The 22,194-nt window shown below is 37.2% G+C and overlaps 1 protein-coding gene across 4 annotated transcripts in view; it reads right to left on the reverse strand.

The window, feature by feature from the left end:
• Positions 1–22,194, reverse strand: part of LIPI (lipase I) — a 115,997-nt gene that overhangs the window by 40,572 nt on the left and 53,231 nt on the right. For all 4 annotated transcript variants that reach the window (XM_031665663.1, XM_031665664.1, XM_031665665.1 and 1 more), the window contains one exon: positions 17,928–18,104. In XM_031665663.1, coding sequence (XP_031521523.1) covers positions 17,928–18,104 — 177 coding nt within the window. The remainder of the gene's footprint in view (positions 1–17,927; positions 18,105–22,194) is intronic.

A 22,194-nucleotide genomic window follows, 5' to 3' on the forward strand; every position in this document is an offset into this window, starting at 1 on the left:
CCAGGAGAGAGTGGCACGACATATTTAAAGTGCTGAGGGAAAAAATAAGTTTACCATACAGTAGTATATCCAGGGAAAATACTTTTCAGACCTGAAGAAGAAATAAAGACTTTCCCAGAGAAACAAAACCTGAGGGATTTCATAGATATCAGACCCTATTGATTACAATGTTCATTATTGAGGTTTTGGGCACAATTATAATAGCCCAGTCTTCACAACTCCACAATATATTCATGTGAGAAATCTGCACCAGAACCCTCTAAACATATATAAAAAAATAAAAATAAAGACTAAAAAATGTAAAAAAGATTTCAGGACAAATAATATAACTGGATAGATAGATGATACGTAGATAGAAAAATAAAGATTTCAGGACAAATAATATAACTGTATATTGGCTTGTCTGAGTTTATTCTCTAAATTAAAGACAGCTTTTTGGCTGTTCTTCAGTGAATATGTGCTCTCTTTATCTAAAGAACAGCGTAATATTTTTAAAAGAATCTGGAAATGATTGAATTAAATCCAATTAAAGCTGAATAACCACAGGAGTTAAAACAAGTGTGCAAGGCACTCAAACTAAAGCTGCAAAATTTTGGTATCCATATACATTTTACTAATTTTTTTATCAAGATATTTTTATAAGAAAAAGTCACTTAATTTTCTCCATTTATGGAATATTTATATATTTATTATATATTTGGAAAATATTGTCCTTAGCCATTATTATGTTGTGATAATTCTGCAATTTTAATGATTATATAACATTTAATATTACAGCTATTCCATAATCATTTATAAATTACCCTATTATTGAGCAACTTATTTATAATTTTAGTATGTCAAATTGTAAATGTCTTCTACAGAACGACATACGTGCATTTTAGATCATTCCTTTTAGTTATTTAACAAACATTTGCATAACACTTATTATATGCCAGGCAATATATTACATTCTTTATAAATATTACATTATTTAATCTTCTTAACAATTTTGCAAAATAAACTATAATTATTCCCATTTTACAGGTAAGGAAAATGAGGCACAGACAGGTTAATCATATTTTCTTTTTTTTTTTTTTTTTTTGAGAAGGAGTCTCGCTCTGTCGCCCAGGCTGGAGTGCAGTGGCCGGATCTCAGCTCACTGCAAGCTCTGCCTCCTGGGTTTATGCCATTCTCCTGCCTCAGCCTCCCGAGTAGCTGGGACTACAGGCGCCCGCCACCTCGCCCCACTAGTTTTTTGTATTTTTTTTAATAGAGACGGGGTTTCACCGTGTTAGCCAGGATGGTCTCGATCTCCTGACCTCGTGATCCGCCCGTCTCGGCCTCCCAAAGTGCTGGGATTACAGGCTTGAGCCACCGCGCCCGGCCAAGTTAATCATATTTTCAAGGTGATAAAGCTAGTAATTACCTGAACTGAAATTTGATCCAGGATACTCTGGTTCCAAAGCTGATACTCTTAAATGTTACTTTCTTTTATGTCTGTGAAGTATAAATTCCAGAAGAGGATAGGGCCAGAAGTATTAACACTTGGGGATTATTAGAGTATTTTATTTACTTATTTCCAAATTGTATACAGTATCCAGTATACAATTTATTGTATACAATAAATTGTAATATTAATGTATTTTATTATTAGTGGGGATTATTAACGTATTTTATTCCCTTATTTCCAGCATATGTATACAATTTTATATACCTACAATTGGAGAAGCAAGATGGCAATTTCACTATAACTTCAACAAAATACTTTTTTTCCAATTTGGGAAGAGATATATTATGTCTCATTGTCTTAATTTTAATTTATTTCAATACTATTGAGTTAAGCATTTAAAAACATGTCTATTCATCATTTTTTCTTTCTTTTTAAAATTGTTCCATGCCAATGTATTTATTTCTGCATTTATTCATTCAACAACTATTCATTTAGTGCTCAATATGTACCAGGCACAGTTCAACGCACTTGAAATAAGTCTTTGAAGAAAATACATAGACTCAATATCCTCAAGAAGCTTATCTTCTACCTGCAGAGATACAAGCAATAAGCAGCAAACATAAGTACAGAGGACAGTACCGATAATAACTCCTATGGAAACTAAGGGAGGAGACCACGGCTCATATTGTCTTATGCACAATTTCTGCCTCCAAAGAAAGAAAAAGTAAAAACTGAAAGGCAGAAATGAAATCCACAAGCAGACAGCCTGGCACAGCACCCTGGACCTGGTAGTTAAAGATCGGTCCCTGATCTAATCGGTTATGTTATCTATAGATTACAGACATTGTATAGAAATGCGTTGTGAAAATCCCTATCCTGTTTTGTTCTGATCTAATTACCGGTGCAAGCAGTCCCCAGTCAAGTACCCACTGCTTGCTCAATTGATCACGACCCTCTCATGTGCACCCGCTTAGAGTTGTAAGCCCTTAAAAGGGACAGAAATTGCTCACTCAGGGAGCTCGGCTCTTGAGACAGGAGTCTTGCCAATGCCCTCGGCCAAATAAAGCCCTTCCTTCTTTAACTCGGTGTCTGAGGAGTTTTGTCTCCGGCTTGTCCTGCTGCATTTCTTGGTTCCCTGACTGGGAAGCCAGGTGAATGGTAGATGGCCGAGGCAGCTCCTTAGGCGGCTTAAGCCTGGCCTGTGGAACATCCCCGCAGGGAACTCTGACCAGCCCCATTGAAGCAGATCCTGAGAGCGCTCTGGGATAGGTATTTGCCCCGGTAGGACACCTCTCCAGAGCAGTGTGTGTCAGGCCCCCATGGAGGATCAACGCAGTGGCTGAACACTGGGCAGGAACGGGCACTTGGAGTCTGGACATCTAAAACTTGGTAAGATTAGTCTTTGAAACTTGGCCACTCCATTTGAGTGAAAGTCTGGCCTGATCACCCATGGCGTGCCTTTATCGGCACTTTGGTTTTAGTTTTGGTTTTGAATTGGTTTGAATTGCTTGACAGGACCAGTCTTAGGAACTTGCCCACTCCATTTGAGTGGAAGCATGGCCTGATCACCTATGGCATGCCTTTATCAGTACTTTGGTTTTGGCTTGGTTTGAATTGCTTGACAGGATTGGTCTTGGGAACTTGCCTACTCCATTTGAGTGGAAGCATGGCCTGATCACCCACTGTGTTCCTGTACTGGAACGTTGGTTTTTGTTTTTGACTTGACTTGGATTGCTTGATACTTTGGTTTTGGTTTTGACCTGGCTTGGATTTCTGGATATTCTGATTGTGATTTTGATTTTGGTTTGGTACAAACTGCAAAAGTGTGTGTGTGTGCCCTTTTTACCCGTTTTTTTTTTTTTTGTGTGGTGTGCGTGTAGTATGAGCGTGGTGTTTTGTCTTGAAGAAGCATGGGCCAGGCACAAATAAGCCCACACTACTAGAAACTATGTTGAAAATTTAAAAAAAAAAAAAAAAAAAATTTAAGGGATACTATGCAGTACTATGACACCAGGAAAACTTAAAACTTTGTGTAAGATAGACTGGCCAGCATTAGAGGTAGGTTGACCATTAGAAGGAAGCCTGGACAGGCCCCTTGTTTCAAAGGTAAGGCACGAGGTAACCTGTAAGGCAGGGAACTCAGACCAATTCTCATACATAGACACTTGGTTACAGCTGGTTTTAGACCCCCCGCCCCCAACAAACAGTGGTTGAGAGAACAGCAGCATAAGCAACTGTCGGAGGCAAGTAAAGACCAGCAGAAAGAGAGAAAGGAAAGACACAAAGAGGAAATGAGGCAAAGAGAGAGAAGAAGAGACAGAGAGGAAAAGACAGATAAAGGAGTCAAAGAGAGAGAGAGAAAGAAGGAGAGAGGCTGACAGAAGAAGAGACAGAGGCAAAAGGAAAGTCAAAGAGAGACAAAAAGAAAGAAAGAGAGAGATACACAAGTAGTTAAGAAAAAAAAAAGTGTACCCTATTCCTTTAAAAGCCAAGGTAAATTTAAAACCTATAGTTGATAACTGAAGGTGTTGTCCTTACCCCTGTAAGACTCCAATACCACTTTGTTTTCAGTGAAAACAAGGGTGTTTCCCAAAAACACTGAGGCCTTCCTATCAAAAATCCTTAACCCAGTAACCCACAGATGTCCCAAATGCATTCTAGCGGCAACTGCTTTGCTAACAACAACAACAACAAAGTAAAAAATAATAATAATAATAATAACTTTTACAGGAAACCTCATTGTAAGCACCCCTCACCAGTTCAGAAGTATCCTAAGGAAAAAAAAAAAGAAAAAAGGGGGGGAAAAAAAAGAAGGGGTGGAATTTATATAAAAACAGTATTATATTGTAAATTCTTGTCCTGAAATAAATTAACTTGTTGTTTAAAGAAAGAAATAATTGTAATAATTCAGAAAGTTAAGGCATGTCAAATAATTGTCTGTGAAAGTCATGAAAGAGAAAAATGTTATAAAAAAGAATGCATGCAAAAAATTGTATAATTTGAAAGTAACTAGGCCTCCTGAATGTAAAACTATTGAAAAAAAAAAAAAGTTTATGTTCAAGATGTATAAGAAAAGTAAAATATACCTTTGGTAAAAGGATTATAAGGAAGCATAAGAATGTACATTTTTGCCTACATTAAAAATACTATAAACACCTCTACGCATGTAAACTAGAAAACCTAGAAGAAATGGATACTTTCCTGGACACTTACACTCTTCCAAGACTAAACCAGGAAGAAGTTCAATCCCTGAATAGACCAATAGCAGGTTCTGAAATTGAGGCAATAATTAATAGCCTACCAACCAAAAAAAGTCCAGAACTAGACGGATTCACAGCTGAATTCTGCCAGAGGTACAAGGAGGAGTTGGTACCATTCTTTCTGAAACTATTCCAATCAATAGAAAAAGAAGGAATCCTCCCTAACTCATTTTATGAGGCCAATATCATCTTGATACCAAAGCCTGAGAGAGATACAACAAAAAAAGAGAAGTTTAGACCAATATTCCTGATGAACATCGATGCAAAAATCCTCAGTAAAATACTGGCAAACCGAATCCAGCAGCACATCAAAAAGCATATCCACCATGATCAAGTGGGCTTCATCCCTGGGATGCAAGGCTGGTTCAACATATGCAAATCAATAAATGTAATCCAGCATATAAACAGAACCAAAGACAAAAACCACATGATTATCTCAATAGATGCAGAAAAGGCCTTGGACAAAATTCAACAGCCCTTGATGCTAAAAACTCTCAATAAATTCGGTATTGATGGAATGTATCTCAAAATAATAAGGGCTATTTATGACAAACCCACGGCCAATATCATACTGAATAGGCAAAAACTGGAAGCATTCCCTTTGAAAACTGGCACAAGACAGGGATGCCCTCTCTCACTACTCCTATTCAACATAGTGTTGGAAGTTCTGGCTAGGGCAGTCAGGTAAGAGAAAGAAATAGAGGGTATTTAGTTAGGAAAAGAAGAAGTCAAATTGTCCCTGTTTGCCGATGACATGATTGTATATTTAGAAAACCCCATCGTCTCAGCCCAAAATCTCCTTAAGCTGATAAGCAACTTCAGCAAAGTCTCAGGATAAAAAATTAATGTGCAAAAATCACAAGCATTCTTATACACCAGTAACAGACAAACAGAGAGCCAAATCATGAATGAACTCCCATTCACAACAACTTCAAAGAGAATAAAATACCTAGGAATCCAACTTACAACGGATGTAAAGGACCTTTTCAAGGAGAACTACAAACCACTGCTCAGTGAAATAAAAGAGGACACAAACAAATGGAAGAACATACCATGCTCATGGATAGGAAGAATCAATATTGTGAAAATGGCCATACTGCCCATTTATAGATTCAATGCCATCCCCATTAAGCTACCAATGACTTTCTTTCACAGAATTGGAAAAAACTGCTTTAAAGTTCATATGGAACCAAAAGAGACCCTGCATTGCCAACACAATCCTAAGCCAAAAGAACAAAGCTGGAGGCATCACGCTACCTGACTTCAAACTATACTACAAGGCTACAGTAACCAAAACAGCATGGTACTGGTACCAAAACAGAGATATAGACCAATGGAACAGAACAGAGCCCTCAGAAATAATACCACACATCTACAGCCATCTGACCTTTGACAAACCTGACAAAAACAAGAAATGGGGAAAGGATTCCCTATTTAATAAATGGTACTAGGAAAATTGGCTAACTATTCTTAGAAAGCTAAAACTGGATCCTTTCCTTACTCCTTATACAAAAATTAATTCAAGATGGATTACAGACTTAAATATTAGACCTAAAACCATAAAAACCCTAGAAGAAAACCTAGGTTATACCATTCAGGACATAGGCATGGGCAAGAACTTCATGTCTAAAACACCAAAAGCAACGGCAGCAAAAGCCAAAATTGACAAGTGGGATCTAATTAAACTAAAGAGCTTCTGCACAGCAAAAGAAACTACCATCAGAGTGAACAGACAATCTACAGAATGGGAGAAAATTTTTGCAATCTACTCATCTGACAAAGGGCTAATATCCAGAACCTATAAAGAACTCAATAAAATTTACAAGAAAAAAACAAATAACCCCATCAAAAAGTGGGCAAAGGATATGAACAGACACTTCTCAAAAGAAGACATTCATAAGCCAACAGACACATGAAAAAATGCTCATTGTCACTCACCATCAGAGAAATGCAAATCAAAACCACAATGAGATACCATCTCACACCAGTTAGAATGGCAATCATTAAAAAATCAGGAAACAACAGGTGCTGCAGAGGATGTGGAGAAATAGGAACACTTTTACACTGTTGGTGGGACTGAAAACTAGTTCAACCATTGTGGAAAATAGTGTGGTGATTCCTCAAGGATCTAGAACTAGAAATACCATTTGACCCAGCGATCCCATTACTGGGGATATACCCAAAGGATTATAAGTCATGCTGCTATAAAGACACATGCACACATATGTTTATTGCGGCACTATTCACAATAGCAAAGACTTGGAATCAACCCAAATGTCCATCAGTGACAGACTGCATTAAGAAAATGTGGCACATATACACCATGGAATAGTATGCAGCCATAAAAAAGGATGAGTTTGTGTCCTTTGTAGGTACATGGAAGCAACTGGAAACCATCATTCTCAGCAAACTATCGCAAGAACAGAAAACCAAATACTGCACGTTCTCACTCATAGGTGGGAATTGAACAATGAGATCACTTGGACACAGGAAGGGGAACATCACACACTGGGTCCTATTGCGGCATGGCGGGGAGGCGGGAGGGATAGCATTAGGAGATATACCTAATATAAATGACGAGTTAATGGGTGTAGCACACCAACATAGCACATGTATACATATGTAACAAACCTGCACTTTGTGCACATGTACCCTGGAAGTTAAAGTATTAAAAAAAAAAAAAAAAAAGCTGGAGGCATCATACTAAAAAATAAATAAATAAATAAATAAATTTTTAAAAGTTAAAAAAATTATTGTTTTGAAGGTTTAAGCAAGTTTTAAAATGTTAATTGTAAAAAAATTCTGTGTATAAACATATTAGCTAAAGTTAAAGAAGTATCATCCAGTTTTTCTGTGAACTGGACATTAAAGTAAAAGCATAACAAGTTTTTCTTAAAGCACGAACCTGCACTTTAGCAAAAATTATAAAAGGTTAAAAAGTGTCTACAAAATCTTACCTTATAGTCAAACATTAAAAATTAGATAAATATATCTACAAGGTTTTATTCAAATTAGGTTTAACATTAATACCACACTAATATAAAATTTAGATTATCTGATATAAAAATCATATGAGAAATTGTTAACTGTTTTTTTTTGTTTTTTGTTTTTTTTTTGAGACTGAGTCTGGCTCTGTCCCCCAGGCTGGAGTGCAGTGGCCGGATCTCAGCTCACTGCAAGCTCCGCCTCCCGGGTTCACGCCATTCTCCGGCCTCAGCCTCCCGTGTAGCTGGGACTACAGGCGCCCGCCACCTCGCCCGGCTAGTTTTTTGTATTTTTTAGTAGAGACGGGGTTTCACCGTGTTAGCCAGGATGGTCTCGATCTCCTGACCTTGTGATCCGCCCGTCTCAGCCTCCCAAAGTGCTGGGATTACAGGAGAAATTGTTAACTGTAAAATGATATTTAGCTTTCTTTGGTTTAAAAACTAATAAAATTAGATGCTAAAGGAAATTTCTCAGTAAAAAGGCACTAAGGACTATCAAGTCCACTGCCAAGGTCCCCACATTTAAAACAAAAGGTCAATTTCTTAAAAATTATATACTTGGTTTGTCTTCCGCTTTCCTTTCTCTCAAAAACTAAAAGTCTTTTAGCACATGTACCACCCCTAGAATTTCCGATAAACCAGCACCAGCTTGAAGATCACGTTCTCATCAAAGGGTGGAAAGAAGAAAAACTCAAGCCAGCCTGGGAAGGACCCTACCTTGTTCTGCTAACCACCAAGACTGCTGTTTGTACAGAAAAAAAAAAAAAAAAAAAAAAAAGGATGGACTTATCACACCCAAGTCAAGAAAGTGCCATCCCCTCCAGAGTCATGCACCATAGTCCCAGGGGAAAACCCTACCAAACTAAAGCTAAGAAAAATTTAATTCTTTTATCTATTCTATTACTCTTTCTTCTTTCCTCGTTCTATTGCTGACCATCTGGTTATTAACATAACGAAGTCAATTTTGCCTCAAGCTATTGCATTTAATGCTTTCCTTGTTATACCCTGTAAGGACTTGCCAAGTCAAAGATAGCTTTCTACTTCAGAAAAGTACTTCTGTCCCTCCTGACTCTCCTCAGACTGGGCATTAGTAAACTAGGACCATTTAATCCTGGGAGATTTTGATAAATACCCCTGTGCCAACCAGGAGTCTTGCCCCCCGATGTAGAGCTTTCATGTCATAGTTAGTCCAATGTTCTGTGGACCACTAAAGAGCAAGGATGGACTGCCCCAACCGGTTTTTGTAATTTCCTAAAATCATACATTCATTTTACTAGAGGATCATAGAAGTTAAAGACTTAAAACAAACTTTAGCAGTTAAGACAGGATACCATGATGCAAATGCCTGGTGAAAATGGATCAAGTATTCCATCTGCACATTAAACAAAAGCAATTGTTATGCTTGTGCACATGGCAGGCCAGAGGCCCAGATTGTCCCCTTTCCACTAAGGTGGTCCTGCAGTCGACCAGGTGTGGGCTGCATGGTAGCTGTTTTCCAGGATTCTACAGCACGGAGTAATAAGTCATGCCAAGCTCTCTGTTATATCCCAAAGTCCGGCACCCTGCGGGTCAGCCCCCGAGGGCCATCCAGCCTCTAGCTCCCAACATTAAGTTCACTTCATGTCTCTCATGACAGAGAGGAAACTTAGCATTCCTTGGAGACCTGAAAGGATGCAGTGACCTTAAGAATTTTCAAGAGCTTATCAATCAGTCAGCCCTTGTTCATCCCTGAGTGGATGTGTGGTGGTATGGTGGTGGACCTTTAGTAGGCACTCTGCCGAATAACTGGAGTGGCACTTGGACTTTAGTCCATTTGGCTATCCCTTTCACCCTGGCATTTCATTAACCAGAAGGAAAAAAATAAGACATCGTAAAGTGAGAGAAGCCCCTTATGGGTCTTTCAACTCTCATGTCTATTTAGACACAACTGGAGTCCCACTAGGAATACCAGATCAATTTACAGCTTGAAATCAAAGAGCTGCAGGATTTGAGTCAATATTTTGGTAGGTAACAGTTAATAAAAATGTAGATTAGATAAACTACATCTATTACAACCAACAGCAACGAGCTTTTCATGAATTAAAAGGAAAACTCATGTCGGCCCCAGTCCTGAGGCTACCTGACCTGACAAAACTCTTTACACTCTATGTGTCAGAAAGAGAAAAAATGGCAGTTGGAGTTTTAACCCAGACTGTGGGGCAATGGCCAAGGCCAGTGGCCTATCTCTCAAAACAACTAGACAGGGTTTCCAAAGGCTGGCCCCCAGGTCTAAGGACCCTAGCAGCAATGGTCCTGTTAGCACAAGAAGCAGATAAACTAACCCTTAGGCAAAACCTGTATATAAAGGCCCCCCATGCTGTGGTAACTTTAATGACTACCAAAGGACATCATTGGTTAACAAGTGCTAGATTAACCAAGTACCAAAGCTTGCCATGTGAAAATCCCCACATAACCATTGAAGTTTGCCACACCCTAAACCCCACCACTTTGCTTCCAGTATCAGAGAGCCCAGTTGAACATAACTGTGTAGAGGTTTTGGACTCAGTTTATTCTAGCAGGCCCAACCTCCAAGACCATCCTTAAACATCAGTAGACTGTGAGTGGTACATGGATGGGAGCAGCTTCGCCAGTCCCTGCAAAGTGACTCGGAAGAAGACGACAAGCCCTGCTCCTGTCACATCCGGAAGCTGACTGGTCCACTCATGGCCCAAGCATGAGGAGACTCATCGCGGGACTCATTTTCCTTAAAATTTGGAGTTTTGGAGTAAGGACTTCGACTGACCTTCCTCAGACTGAGGGCTATTCTCAGTGTATACATCAAGTTACTGAGGTAGGACAAAAGGTTGCTACAGTCCTATTATTTTATGGTTATTATAAGTGTACTGGAACTGTAAAAATAACCTGCTTGTATAACGTTATTCTACGCAAGGTATGTAGCCCATGAAATGACCAACCTGATGTGTGTTATGACCCATCTGAGCCTCCCATGGCCACAGTTTTTAAAATAAGATTAAGGACTGAGGACAGGTGGGAGCTCATAAATGATATGAGCTAAAGTGTTAGCCATAACAGAAGACAAAGAGGTGCCCAAACAAGTTACCTTAAAATTTGATGCCTGTGCTGTCATTAATAGTAATAAATAAGATGTGGTTCTCTTAATTAGAAAAGAGACTATATGGCAGAAAATAAATACATCTGTCATAAATTAAGACCGTGTGGAAATAAATGTAAATACTAGTCTTGTGTCATTTAGGCCACTTGGATTAAAAAAAAGTGAAAAGGATCCAGTCCACCTTCAGAAAGGAAAAAATGGCCCTTCCTGTACTAAAGGACAATGTAACCCATTAGAGCTAGTAATAATCAATTCCCTTGATCCTTGCTGGAAAAAAGAGGAGCATGTGACCTTAGGAATCGATGGGGCCAGACTGGATCCTCGAGTAAATATTTTGGTTCGAGGAGAAGTTTACAAAAGCTCTCCTGAGCCAGTGTTTCAAACTTTCTATGATGAACTAAATGTGCCAGTACCAGAAATTCCAGGAAAAGCAAGAAATTTGTTTTTGCAATTAGCCAAGCATGTAGTCCAGTCTCTCAATGTCGCTTCATGTTATGTATGTGGAGGAACTGTAGTAGGAGATCAATGGCCATGGGAAGCCAGAGAATTAGTACCTACAGACCCAGTTCCTGATGAATTCCTGGCTCAAAAGAATGACCCTGATAATTTCTGGGCCCTAAAAGCCTCAATTATTGGACAATATTGCATAGCTAGAGAAGGAAAAGAATTCACTCACCCAGTAGGATGACTTAGTTGTCTGAGACAGAAGTTGTATAATGGTACCAAAAAAACAGTCACTTGCTGGAGTTCAAATCACACAGAAAGAAATCCATTTAGTAAATTCCCAAAGTTGCAAACGGTGTGGACCCACTCGGAGTCCCACTGGTACTGGACAGTCCCCACTGGATTATACTGGATATGTGGACGTAGAACTTATGCCAAATTACCTGACCAGTGGGCAGGTAGTTGTGTTATTGGCACTATTAAACCATCTTTCTTCCTACTGCCCATAAAAACAGGCAAATTCCTGAGCTTCCCTGTCTGTGCTTCCCGCGAAAAGAGAAGCATAGTTATAGGCAATTGATAAAATGATAAACGGCACCCTGAGAGAATCATACAATATTATAGGCCTGCTACTTAGGCACAAGACGGCTCATGGGGATACCAGACCCCCATTTACATGATCAACCGAATCACACGGTTACAAGCTGCCTTAAAAATAATCACTAATAAAGCCAGCAGAGTTTTGTCTATTCTGGTCTGGCAAGAAAGTCAGATAAGAAATGCTATCTATCAAAACAGATTAGCTCTCAACTACTTGGTAGCAGCTGAAGGAGACGTCTGTAAGAAATTTAACCTTACTAATTGCTGCCTACACATAGATAATCAAGGGCAAGTAGTTGAAGACATAGTTAGAGATATGACAAAACTGGCACATGTGACTGTGCAAGTGTGGCATGGATTTCATCCTGGGGCCATGCTTGGAAAATGGTTCCCAGCGCTAGGAGGATTTAAAACTCTTATAATAAGAGTTATAATAGTAACAGGAACCTGCTTACTCCCTTGTTTGCTACCTGTACTTCTTCAAATGATAAAAAGCCTCATCGCTACCTTAGTTCACCAAAGTGCTTCAGCACAAGTGTACTATGTGAATCACTATCGATCTGTCTTGCTAGAAGACATGGGTAGTAAAAATGAAAGTGAGAACTTCCACTATTGAGTGAGCGTCTCAAAGGGGGGGAATAAGGGAGGAGACCATCCTTCATATTGTCTTATGCCCAATTTCTGCCTCCAAAGAAAGAAAAAGTAAAAACTAAAAGGCAGAAATGAAATCCACAAGCAGACAGCCTGGTGCCACACTCTGGGCCTGGTAGTTAAAGATCGACCCCTGACCTGATCGGTTATGTTATCTATAGATTACAGACATTGTATAGAAATGCGTTGTGAAAATCCCTATCCTGTTTTGTTCTAATCTAATTACTGGTGCATGCAGCCCCAAGTCACGTACCCCCTGCTTGCTCAATTGATCATGACCCTCTCATGCGCACCCCCTTATAGTTGTGAGCCCTTAAAAGGGACAGGAATTGCTCACTTGGGGAGCTCGGCTCTTGAGACAGGAGTCTTGCTGATGCCCCCGGCCGAATAAACCCCTTCTTTCTTTAACTTGGTGTCTGAGGAGTTTTGTCTGCAGCTCGTCCTGCTATAGAACAACAACAACAAATTCCAGGTAAGACGATTGAGAGGGGTAGAGCTGCTGCTCACAACTGTAAACAGGATGATAAAAGTAGGCTTCATTGAGAAAATGGCATTTGAGCAAAACCTTGGAGGTGAGAAAGTTGGCCATCGGCGCTTCAAGGGGAAGAAATTTCTAGGCAGAGGGAACATCCAGTGCAAAGGTTCTAAGGAGGATACTATCCGGTGTGTTCAAGGAACAGCAAAGAAGGCTGTCTGGATATAGCTAAGTATACAAGTACAGTAGTCAAGGCGTTGAGATTGGGAGGTATCAGGCAGTGGAGATACTAGCTAGGTCATGTGGAGTTTGTAAGCTATTGTGAAGACTTTGGCTTTTATTTGAAGTGTGAAGGCAAGACTTTTGAGATTGTTGAGCAGAAGTGTGACATAACCCACTTTTAAAAGGGTCACTCTGGACACTGTACTGACAACAAATTATAGGACACAAAGCTAAAAGCAAGAGAACACATAAGAGGCTATTTTAATAATTCAAGGAGAGACGATAAAACTTAGTGAGTTTGTAGTAATACAGGTGGTGAAGAATTCTGGATATTTTCAGAAGGTAGGAACAAAGAGATTTCATGATTGGATGATGAGTGAGAAGAAAAAGATTAGTCTGTGATGAACCCAGGTTTCTTGGCTTAAACAACTGGAAGGATATTTCTTTCCATGTTTCAACTAGAATGTATTTTAAAAATATTTTTGTAAAAGTTATTTATATATAAATAATTTAAATCCATCTATGTCATATACATTACAAAAGTTTTTTCAGTTTAATTTTGTTAATTCTGTTTGTGACACACAGTTTTAATTTTGTATATTTATAGGCAACCGTAATATTTTCCTTTCAGTTTTCTGTCTTGGCTTTCATTATTGTGCAAATATAAACATTTGCCTAGATTTTCTTCCATTTTTTTTGTTTACCAGTATACATTTATTACTTTACCATATCTAAAATTAATCTTGATATAATGCATATCAAAGTCTTTTTCACTTGCCATTTATTCTGGCATCATTTTCTGTAATGCTATTCTTATGTACAAAATTCTATTTTGGAATTTTCCATTTATTCCATTATATTCTTCCTCAAGTATCAAATATCTTTATTGTTGTTTTGGAATATTACTGTTTCATAAAGCTGTAAACAACATTCATTATTCAGACCATTTGGCTCATCTTATTATTTGTAATTCCAAATTGATTAGGAAGAACCATGCAATATCTACCTTAGATTTTGACTGGAGTCATGTGAATCTTGTAGGTGCATTTAACAAGAGTTGCTATTGCTACAACATTGAATCTTCTACTCCCTTGATAATTTTTTGAATATTTGCAGAATTCTCTTCATCATCAAAGTTTTAAAATAAAATTTATAAGAATAGGCCTAAATGTTTGCTTTTTTAGTTCTTTTAGTTCCCAGTTTTTGGTTCATCCTTTCCATTTGAGATCTGTGTCTTCTTTTCCTCAGTTGAAGGGGAATTTTTTTCATTACGTCTGCAGTTAGTTCTTCTGTTGTGTCTCCTCTTCAGCAACATTAGGTATCCACAATATTGCATTTCAGTTATTTCACCCTAAGACCCTATTTTCTCTATTTTTGTATCTCCTTATTCCATAAGTTATCAATAAATGTATTTTCTATATTATTGGTCAAATCTATTATTTACTACTTTGATGTTGATACCAAATAACTTTAGTTGTTTGTTTTTTTTTTAACTCAGTCAACTTTCTTTTAACGGCAATCAGTTGTCTCATCATCTCACTCTTCATCAGTTCTTATATGGATTTTTGTTTTCTTAAATACCATTGAGAACACTGAGCAATGCTTTATGGAACTTTCTTCTGTTTCCTGTTATAAATCTTTTAAAAAGTCAACCATATTTCTAAATCTTGATTGTTATGCTTTTTCTTCTTGCATTGCTATGCTGCATTAGGCCTCATTTTGTTGTTGTTTTGTTGTGTTTTTCCTGTTCACTTCTGCTTAAATGATGAAAGTGGCAGCTGACCTGGCATTTGCCCATGTACACAGAGGGTGGATTATCCTTGGTTCTTTTTACTGTCCACATGAATGGAACTAAATTTCTCTTTCTCATCTTGAGCTTACAGGTTGTTTTATATGCAAATATTTTAGCTAAATTTCTGATGTCTGGCCAAGATTTACAATGTGTGCCGCCTCTGGACTGAGAAGGAAATTCTCTTGTATTTATGATACCATAGGGAGAAAACTTTATCCCTGGATAATATAAATTCTTTACATTTAAATCCCAGGAAGAAAGCATGCACTGTAACTTCTAGACATCTCTATTTATACTCCAACTTTACATTTAGAAGGTTTTAATAAGGCAACTAGGGAACAACAACCCCTGTTACAATGATGCAAAACTCCTGGCCCCTTTACAGCCTAGCCTTAGTAGACTACAAATATAATTTCCATTCTTATGTGTAGTGGAGGCTTTGTATCTTCAAAATAATAGTCAGGGCTTGGGGGGCTAGGGAAGGGATAGCATTAGGAGAAATACCTAATGTAGATGACAGGTTGATGGGTGCAGCAAACCACCATCGTATGTGTATACCTATGTAACAAACCTGCACGTTCTGCATGTGTATCCCAGAACTTAAATTATAATTAAAAAATAGAACAAATTGAAACAACATTGAATAAATAAATGAATACATAAACTAACCTAAAGGAAATAAGCAAAAATATCAGCATATTAGGTCAATGGTTTAATTACAGATTATAATAATTGTGTATTATGTAAGTATAGTTATAGATTATAGATAATAGATTATATATATATATATATATATATAGTTGGTTTTTTTTTTTCTTTTTTTTTGTGAGACCATGTCTTGCTCTGTTGCTCAGGCTAGAGTGCAGTGGCACAATTATGGCTCACTGCAGCCTCGACCTCCAGGCTCAAGTGATTTTCCCACCTCAGCTTCCTTAGCAGCTGGGACTACAGAAACACACACCATCATGCATAGCTAATTTTTAAAATTTTTTGTAGAGATGGGATTTTGCATTGTTGCCCAGGTTGGTCTCAAACTCCTGGCTTCAAGTGATCCTCCCAACTTGGCCTCTGAAAATGCTGGGATTACAGGTATGAGCCACCATGCTTGGCCAATTTACATACTTATAATTTAAATTTTATATTTATACTATAATTAGTATATTAACTTACACTTATATTTGATATATATTTTAATACCTATCAACTCAATTATTTGCATTATCTGTCCTAAGAAGTACCTTCTTGACATCAAGTTCCCTAAGATGTGAATTTTAATCAGCATGCTACTTGAATTTTTATCAGAATCATAGAGTAAAAATTGCTCTGTAAGAGTGTTTTATAGAAACTCTAGAAAAATCCAGCAAAATATGCCTACTCCACAACCGTATATGCTGTTCTAATGACCAGATAATGGAGTCCCCAAATACAGTAGCCCTTTACCATTAAAAGTATGAGATGTTTTGGAAAAGAGAGCGTGATGAGAAGCAATAATAATAATAATAATAACAAATACTGAGATTAGTTGAAGATTGAAAATCGTACAGCTCTGGTCCTTCAAGGCATGATCCCTCCCCACTATGTACTTTCATAGGGAATGATGTTGCTAAATGCCGAAAATGTTCAGATATTTTGGTGTTTTTGTAAGTATCTCAATCAAAGGCATGGAACAATACAATTACTCCTAGATTTTTGCCATTTTAGTGACATCTGATTTACTGACTTTTCAGTAACTAAATAATATCACAACAAAGGTTATAAAATGACTTCCCAACTCTCTTCTATTGATACAGGCCTCATCTAAATGTATATTATTATCCTTTATTATTTTTATTTTTACTCTCCACAGGTTTTTGTGTACTAGGTTCAACATTGACAAGAAGATAACTGGGAAATAAATATATATAAATACAGCAACATAAAGAGAAATAAAGAGGAAGCACCACAGTCAACTAAAAAAAAGAGATTCCCAACAATCTACACACCCATTTCTATAGGCTCTCAGCTGATGCTTACTGTTTGGACAACTCATACATGCAGATTGACAGATGACCAACTTATAAAAGAGATTTTTAATAGTTCTTAATGATTTCACAGGGTGTTGTCAATGGAAATATAGATTTTTCTACAGCAAACATGTACATCTATACCATGTGGAACAAGGATAGTGGGAAAACCTCTGTGAGGATGTAGAACTGAGAAGAGCATATTAAATGTGATAAGAAAAACACTTCTAGAGCATATCGCCTTCAAGAAAATGGTGCCCAGTCAGGATTGTGTTACATTTTAATAGGAATGGAGATATTTGTGATATACTGACAAACCAAGACATGTGACTATAAAACGGCAATGTAAAGTGTCAGCTTCTCCTCGCGCTGTTATAGTAAACATCTGAGAACCTCACTCCTGTCAGTGTATTCTTGGGGTTGAATCTCAAGTGATCCATAGGATCTTAGATACAGCAGATTAAAGTGGGCTTTTCTGTCTTCCTAAGTAAATAGCAATGAAGTTGAGAGAAAGAAGATATTGCTGGAAGTCACGATAAAGTCTATCTTCTGTCACCATATGTTTTCTTAGAGAGTTTTAGACATTGACACTCATCTAAAAAATTGTGGAAAAGGACTCTCACCACTCTGTTAATATGTATGTATATGAAAGAAATTACTGGTAAACTTCTGAGGCAGGCATAGGTGTTACTTGTTTTTTATCTTTATTGTGTCTATGAAATGATTGTGTGCGTTTTTTCTTTAATTAGACAATGAGATTCCCAAATACATTCTATTAAAGCCAAAAAAAACCCTTTAAACCTTTTTGAGATTCTAATATTTATGTAAAATGTAGTCTGAAATACACAATAAACAGATATTTGAATACATGAATTCTTAAACCATTACTTAACAAAGCAATATTTTCAAGTTTAAAAGATAACACGTTGAAATCAAAATTTAATTTTCTTACCTTTCTGGATATGTAAGTGATTTTAACATGAGACTCTGGATCTTGTATGTGCATGTGGAACACTCCATATTTGAGCTCTGGAAATACGTCAAACCAATGCTTGAAATATTTGCAAAGTCATTGTAAAATTGAGCAAGAATCTTGATTTCTTGAAGTTTACAAAGTGGTTTGTTCTTTCTAGAGAGAAAATTTGATACACTTAGCATATTAATAATTTGAAACATAATTCAATTCTAAAATCAATATAATCCTAATAAGGGAGGCCACAGAGAACAATACTATGGGGAGAAGGCCAAACAAAATATTATTGGATATTTATTAAAATAATTAAAACTAATTTATAACAGAACAAAATAATAAATGCAAAATAATAATAAATGCATTCCCTCATAGAACTATTTTGAAAATGCTTCTTTTGGGAAAAAGTGACATGTCTTTCTGAGTAGATGTCTAGATTGTACATTTGACTAGAATTAGAGAAGTCATCCTATATGTGTTTTTTAGACCCTTTAACAACTATCGTAGTTCCTTAAATAGACTAGATGATTAAAAGATAACTTAAAAATATTTTATCAAATATTTTTGATCTAGAACAATAACTTATAAAGGCCTGAGATTCAAAACAGAAATACAGTGTTTAATAAGTACAATTTTCTGTGCATTTACAATATAATTAAGCTTTACAAACTTAACCTCATTTAACTACCTGAAAGACTCTTTTATTAGGTACTATGAGTATTACCATTTTACAGATAAGAAAACTGAACATCAGAGCATATAAAAGTCTTTCCCAAAGCCACACAGCTAATAACGCTCCTCACTGCTCTGCTCAATTTCTCATCCCTATGTGCCAGAAATGTGGGTCCCTGGACTCATTTATCTCAATATGGGCTTTCGTGACCCCAAGAGGAACTCCAGCTACTCTATTGCACTTTTTCTCACTAGACAAAACTGATGGCAAAGGGGAGAAAAAGAAGGAGAAGGAGGAAGGAGAGGTGTAGGAGGAGGAGATGAAGGAATAGGAAGAAAAGAAGGTGGAGGTGGAGGAGAAGAAGGAGGAGAAAGGGAAGGGACTAAAGAAGAGGACAGAAGTGAAGGAAACAAAAGTTCTTTTAAAAATCAGTTTAAGGAAGTTTCTGTTTTGAGTCAAGAACAACTTGGTTAATCAAAGGTGACAATCACACAGAGAACAGCTGAAGAGCAATCAGTGGGGCACCCAGCACTCCCTGCCATCTCATATTTTTTTCTGCTCTCTTTTTGATTCCTTGCAGCAGCTAGACACCAAAAAGAGGACATGATCATTCTGCTCAAAGTCCATCTCTGCTACCTCCTGGCAGGGTTACCACTTTCTATTTCACAGACTACAATGTCATTAGATGTATCACTAATGTCTTTCCATGAACGTATCTAAATTTTTCAGAGATAATTCAAATTCAGCATATCCAGACAGGAATGTGTTATCTTCCCATACAAACTCACACCCACAGCAGTGGTTTCAATTACCAACAGTTTGCTCATGACTACAAAATCTCTACATTCAGCTAAGGCCTGTATGCTAAGTTTTAGTTACATGTATCCACTGTCATTCACCATGTCCATTTGGATATCATAAGGATGCCTGAAGTTCACTAGGTTCAAATCTAAATGACTTATCTTCTCCAACACTTTCTCCAACAAAAAAACAAAAACAAAAACAACAAAAAAAAACCCCTAAAACTAAAACTTACATTGTCTCAGAGTATTAAATGGCACCACCACCTATTACCCAAGTCAAATAAATAGGATTCACCCTTGATAGCACCCTTCTTTCAACCTCCACATTCAATCTATCAGAAATTTCTATTGACTTTACCTCTGAAATATCAAAACTGATTTGAATCCCTCATTTTTCCATTTCAACGATAAACCTTCAAGCCCAGCACACCATTGTGTCATGTCTATATTCCTGCAACAGCATCTTGCTTTGTATCTCTCCAATCCACTGTGGTTAAATTGTTTTTCCAAAAGAAAAATCCAACTGTGGCCTCAACCTGACCACCACAACTAAAATACTTCAGTGGTTTTCATGTGCCCAGTGAACAAAATATAAATTCTGGAACATGGCCTATGAGTTCTAATTTCTATGATATATCTAAGTGTTCTCTAGATTTCTCCTTTCTCTCTTGCTTTCCCAGTCTCTATTCTATTCTTTTTTTTTTTGAGATGGAGTCTCGCTCTGTCACCCAGGCTGGAGTGCAGTGGCGCAAACTTGGCTCACTGCAACTCCCAGGTTCAAGCGATTCTCCTGCCTCAGCCCCTGAGCAGCTGGGACTACAGGTGCGTCCCACCACACGCAGCTAATTTTTGTATTTTTAGTAGAGACAGGGTTCACCATATTGGCCAGGATGGCCTCAAACTCCTGACCTTGTGATCTACCCACTTTGGACTACCACAGTGCTGAGGTTACAAGCGTGAGCCACCACGCCTGGCCCCAACCTCTATTCTTAAACATACTAAATGGCCTTCAGCTCCTGAAGTCGGTCATGCTTCTCTACGCTTCAGATTTTCTGTATTTATTGGTCCTTCTGCCTGGAATGCAGAAGGGCAATGACTCCTGTTCACCATTTAGGACTCGACCAATATAAGCATCAATAGAGAAACTTTTAGTCACCCCACTAATTTACATCCCCTATTTTAATTTTCTATATACACTATAATTTATGTCAAGACATTTTTTCATGAACAGATTTTACTTATATAATTTTATAATTATTTGACTATCCTTATATGTCTCATTATGCTACGGGCTTAATGAAGGTAAGACTATGACTGATTTTCTCACCACAGTATCCCCAGCAATTCACACAGTGCCTGGCTCAGTGTAGATGCTCATTAAAAATTCTTTGAATAGTAGAATGATGAGCATCATTGTTTTATTTTTATTATTATTTAAAAATCTATCTGCTACAGACATCTAATTTATATAACAGCAGACATCTAATTTGTCCAGAATTGTATCCCCTATTCCTAGCACAGATCCTGGTCTATAGAAGAACTCAATAATTTGTAATGAATGGATTAAATTGGATTCTCTCCATGTACCTTTTAGCTCAGTATAGAATAGTATTATACTTTTTAAATAGTCACAAAGCTCAAAACTTGAAGTCACTCTAGATTGGTTTCTTTCCTTAATGTTCACTTATCCAATTAACCATGCAAACACACAACACGTCTGTTCTACAGCCCCAAAACCTCTAGAATCCCCCTTAGCCTGTTTTTTTATTCCCACTGACTTGGATCCAGGCTCACATTATCTTTCATATGAATTATCAAAGTAACTACTTCTGTAGCCTCCTATCTCATGTCTTGTTCCCTCTAATCTCTGCATTACTCATATGTCTGAGCCTGAGAATATCCAATATTAATATTTCCCATTTAGCATCCTATACTGGCATATTAATATGCCTGGTCCAATGAATCATTAGTATCACAGAAAAAATAACATTCAGTATAAAAATCAGGATGCAGAACACATTTCAATCAGATCCTAATTTTGCTAAATAAAAAAATAATGTGTCTATACATAGGGGCATGTACAAGAAGGAGGAAGGGGAAGAATGATTATAAACCAAATGCAAAGTGTAGGTATTCCTGGATGGTGTAATTATAGGTGATTCCTATTTTATATAATATTATACATTTTCTACAGTGAGTAAATATTCCTGTTTCCATTTTACCAAGGAAAATAAAAGATCATTTAAAATTCTTTGACTCCTGTGGCATCTTAAAGACAATTTAAATCCCAAAACATAATTAAATGTATACTCATGTGCTGCATAATGATGTTTTTGTAAACAAAAGACTTAATATATGATAGCGGTCCCGTAAGATTATGACACTATATTTTCACTGTACCTTTTCCTATGCTTAGATATTTTTACATAGACAAATATGTGCCATTGTGTTATAATTGCTTCCAGTATTCAATACTGTAGCATGCTGTACAGGTTTGTAACTTATTGCTTCTAGGTTATAAACCTATACTACACTCCATATAGCCTACATGTGTAGCAGGCTATACCATCTAAGTTTGTGTAAATACACTCTATAATGTCCAAGCAATGACAAAATCGCCTAGCCATGCATTTCTCAGAGGATACTCCCATTGTTAAATGACGAATGACTGTATTAGCAAATAATTATTAATAGAAAAACAGTAAACCCATTAGCCAAGATTAGGTGGACAGATTATAACACATGTGTATATGTTCCCATATTTTACATTCCT

The sequence above is a fragment of the Papio anubis genome, chromosome 4 (genome assembly GCF_008728515.1).
Source record: "Papio anubis isolate 15944 chromosome 4, Panubis1.0, whole genome shotgun sequence".
Taxonomy (NCBI): domain Eukaryota; kingdom Metazoa; phylum Chordata; class Mammalia; order Primates; family Cercopithecidae; genus Papio; species Papio anubis.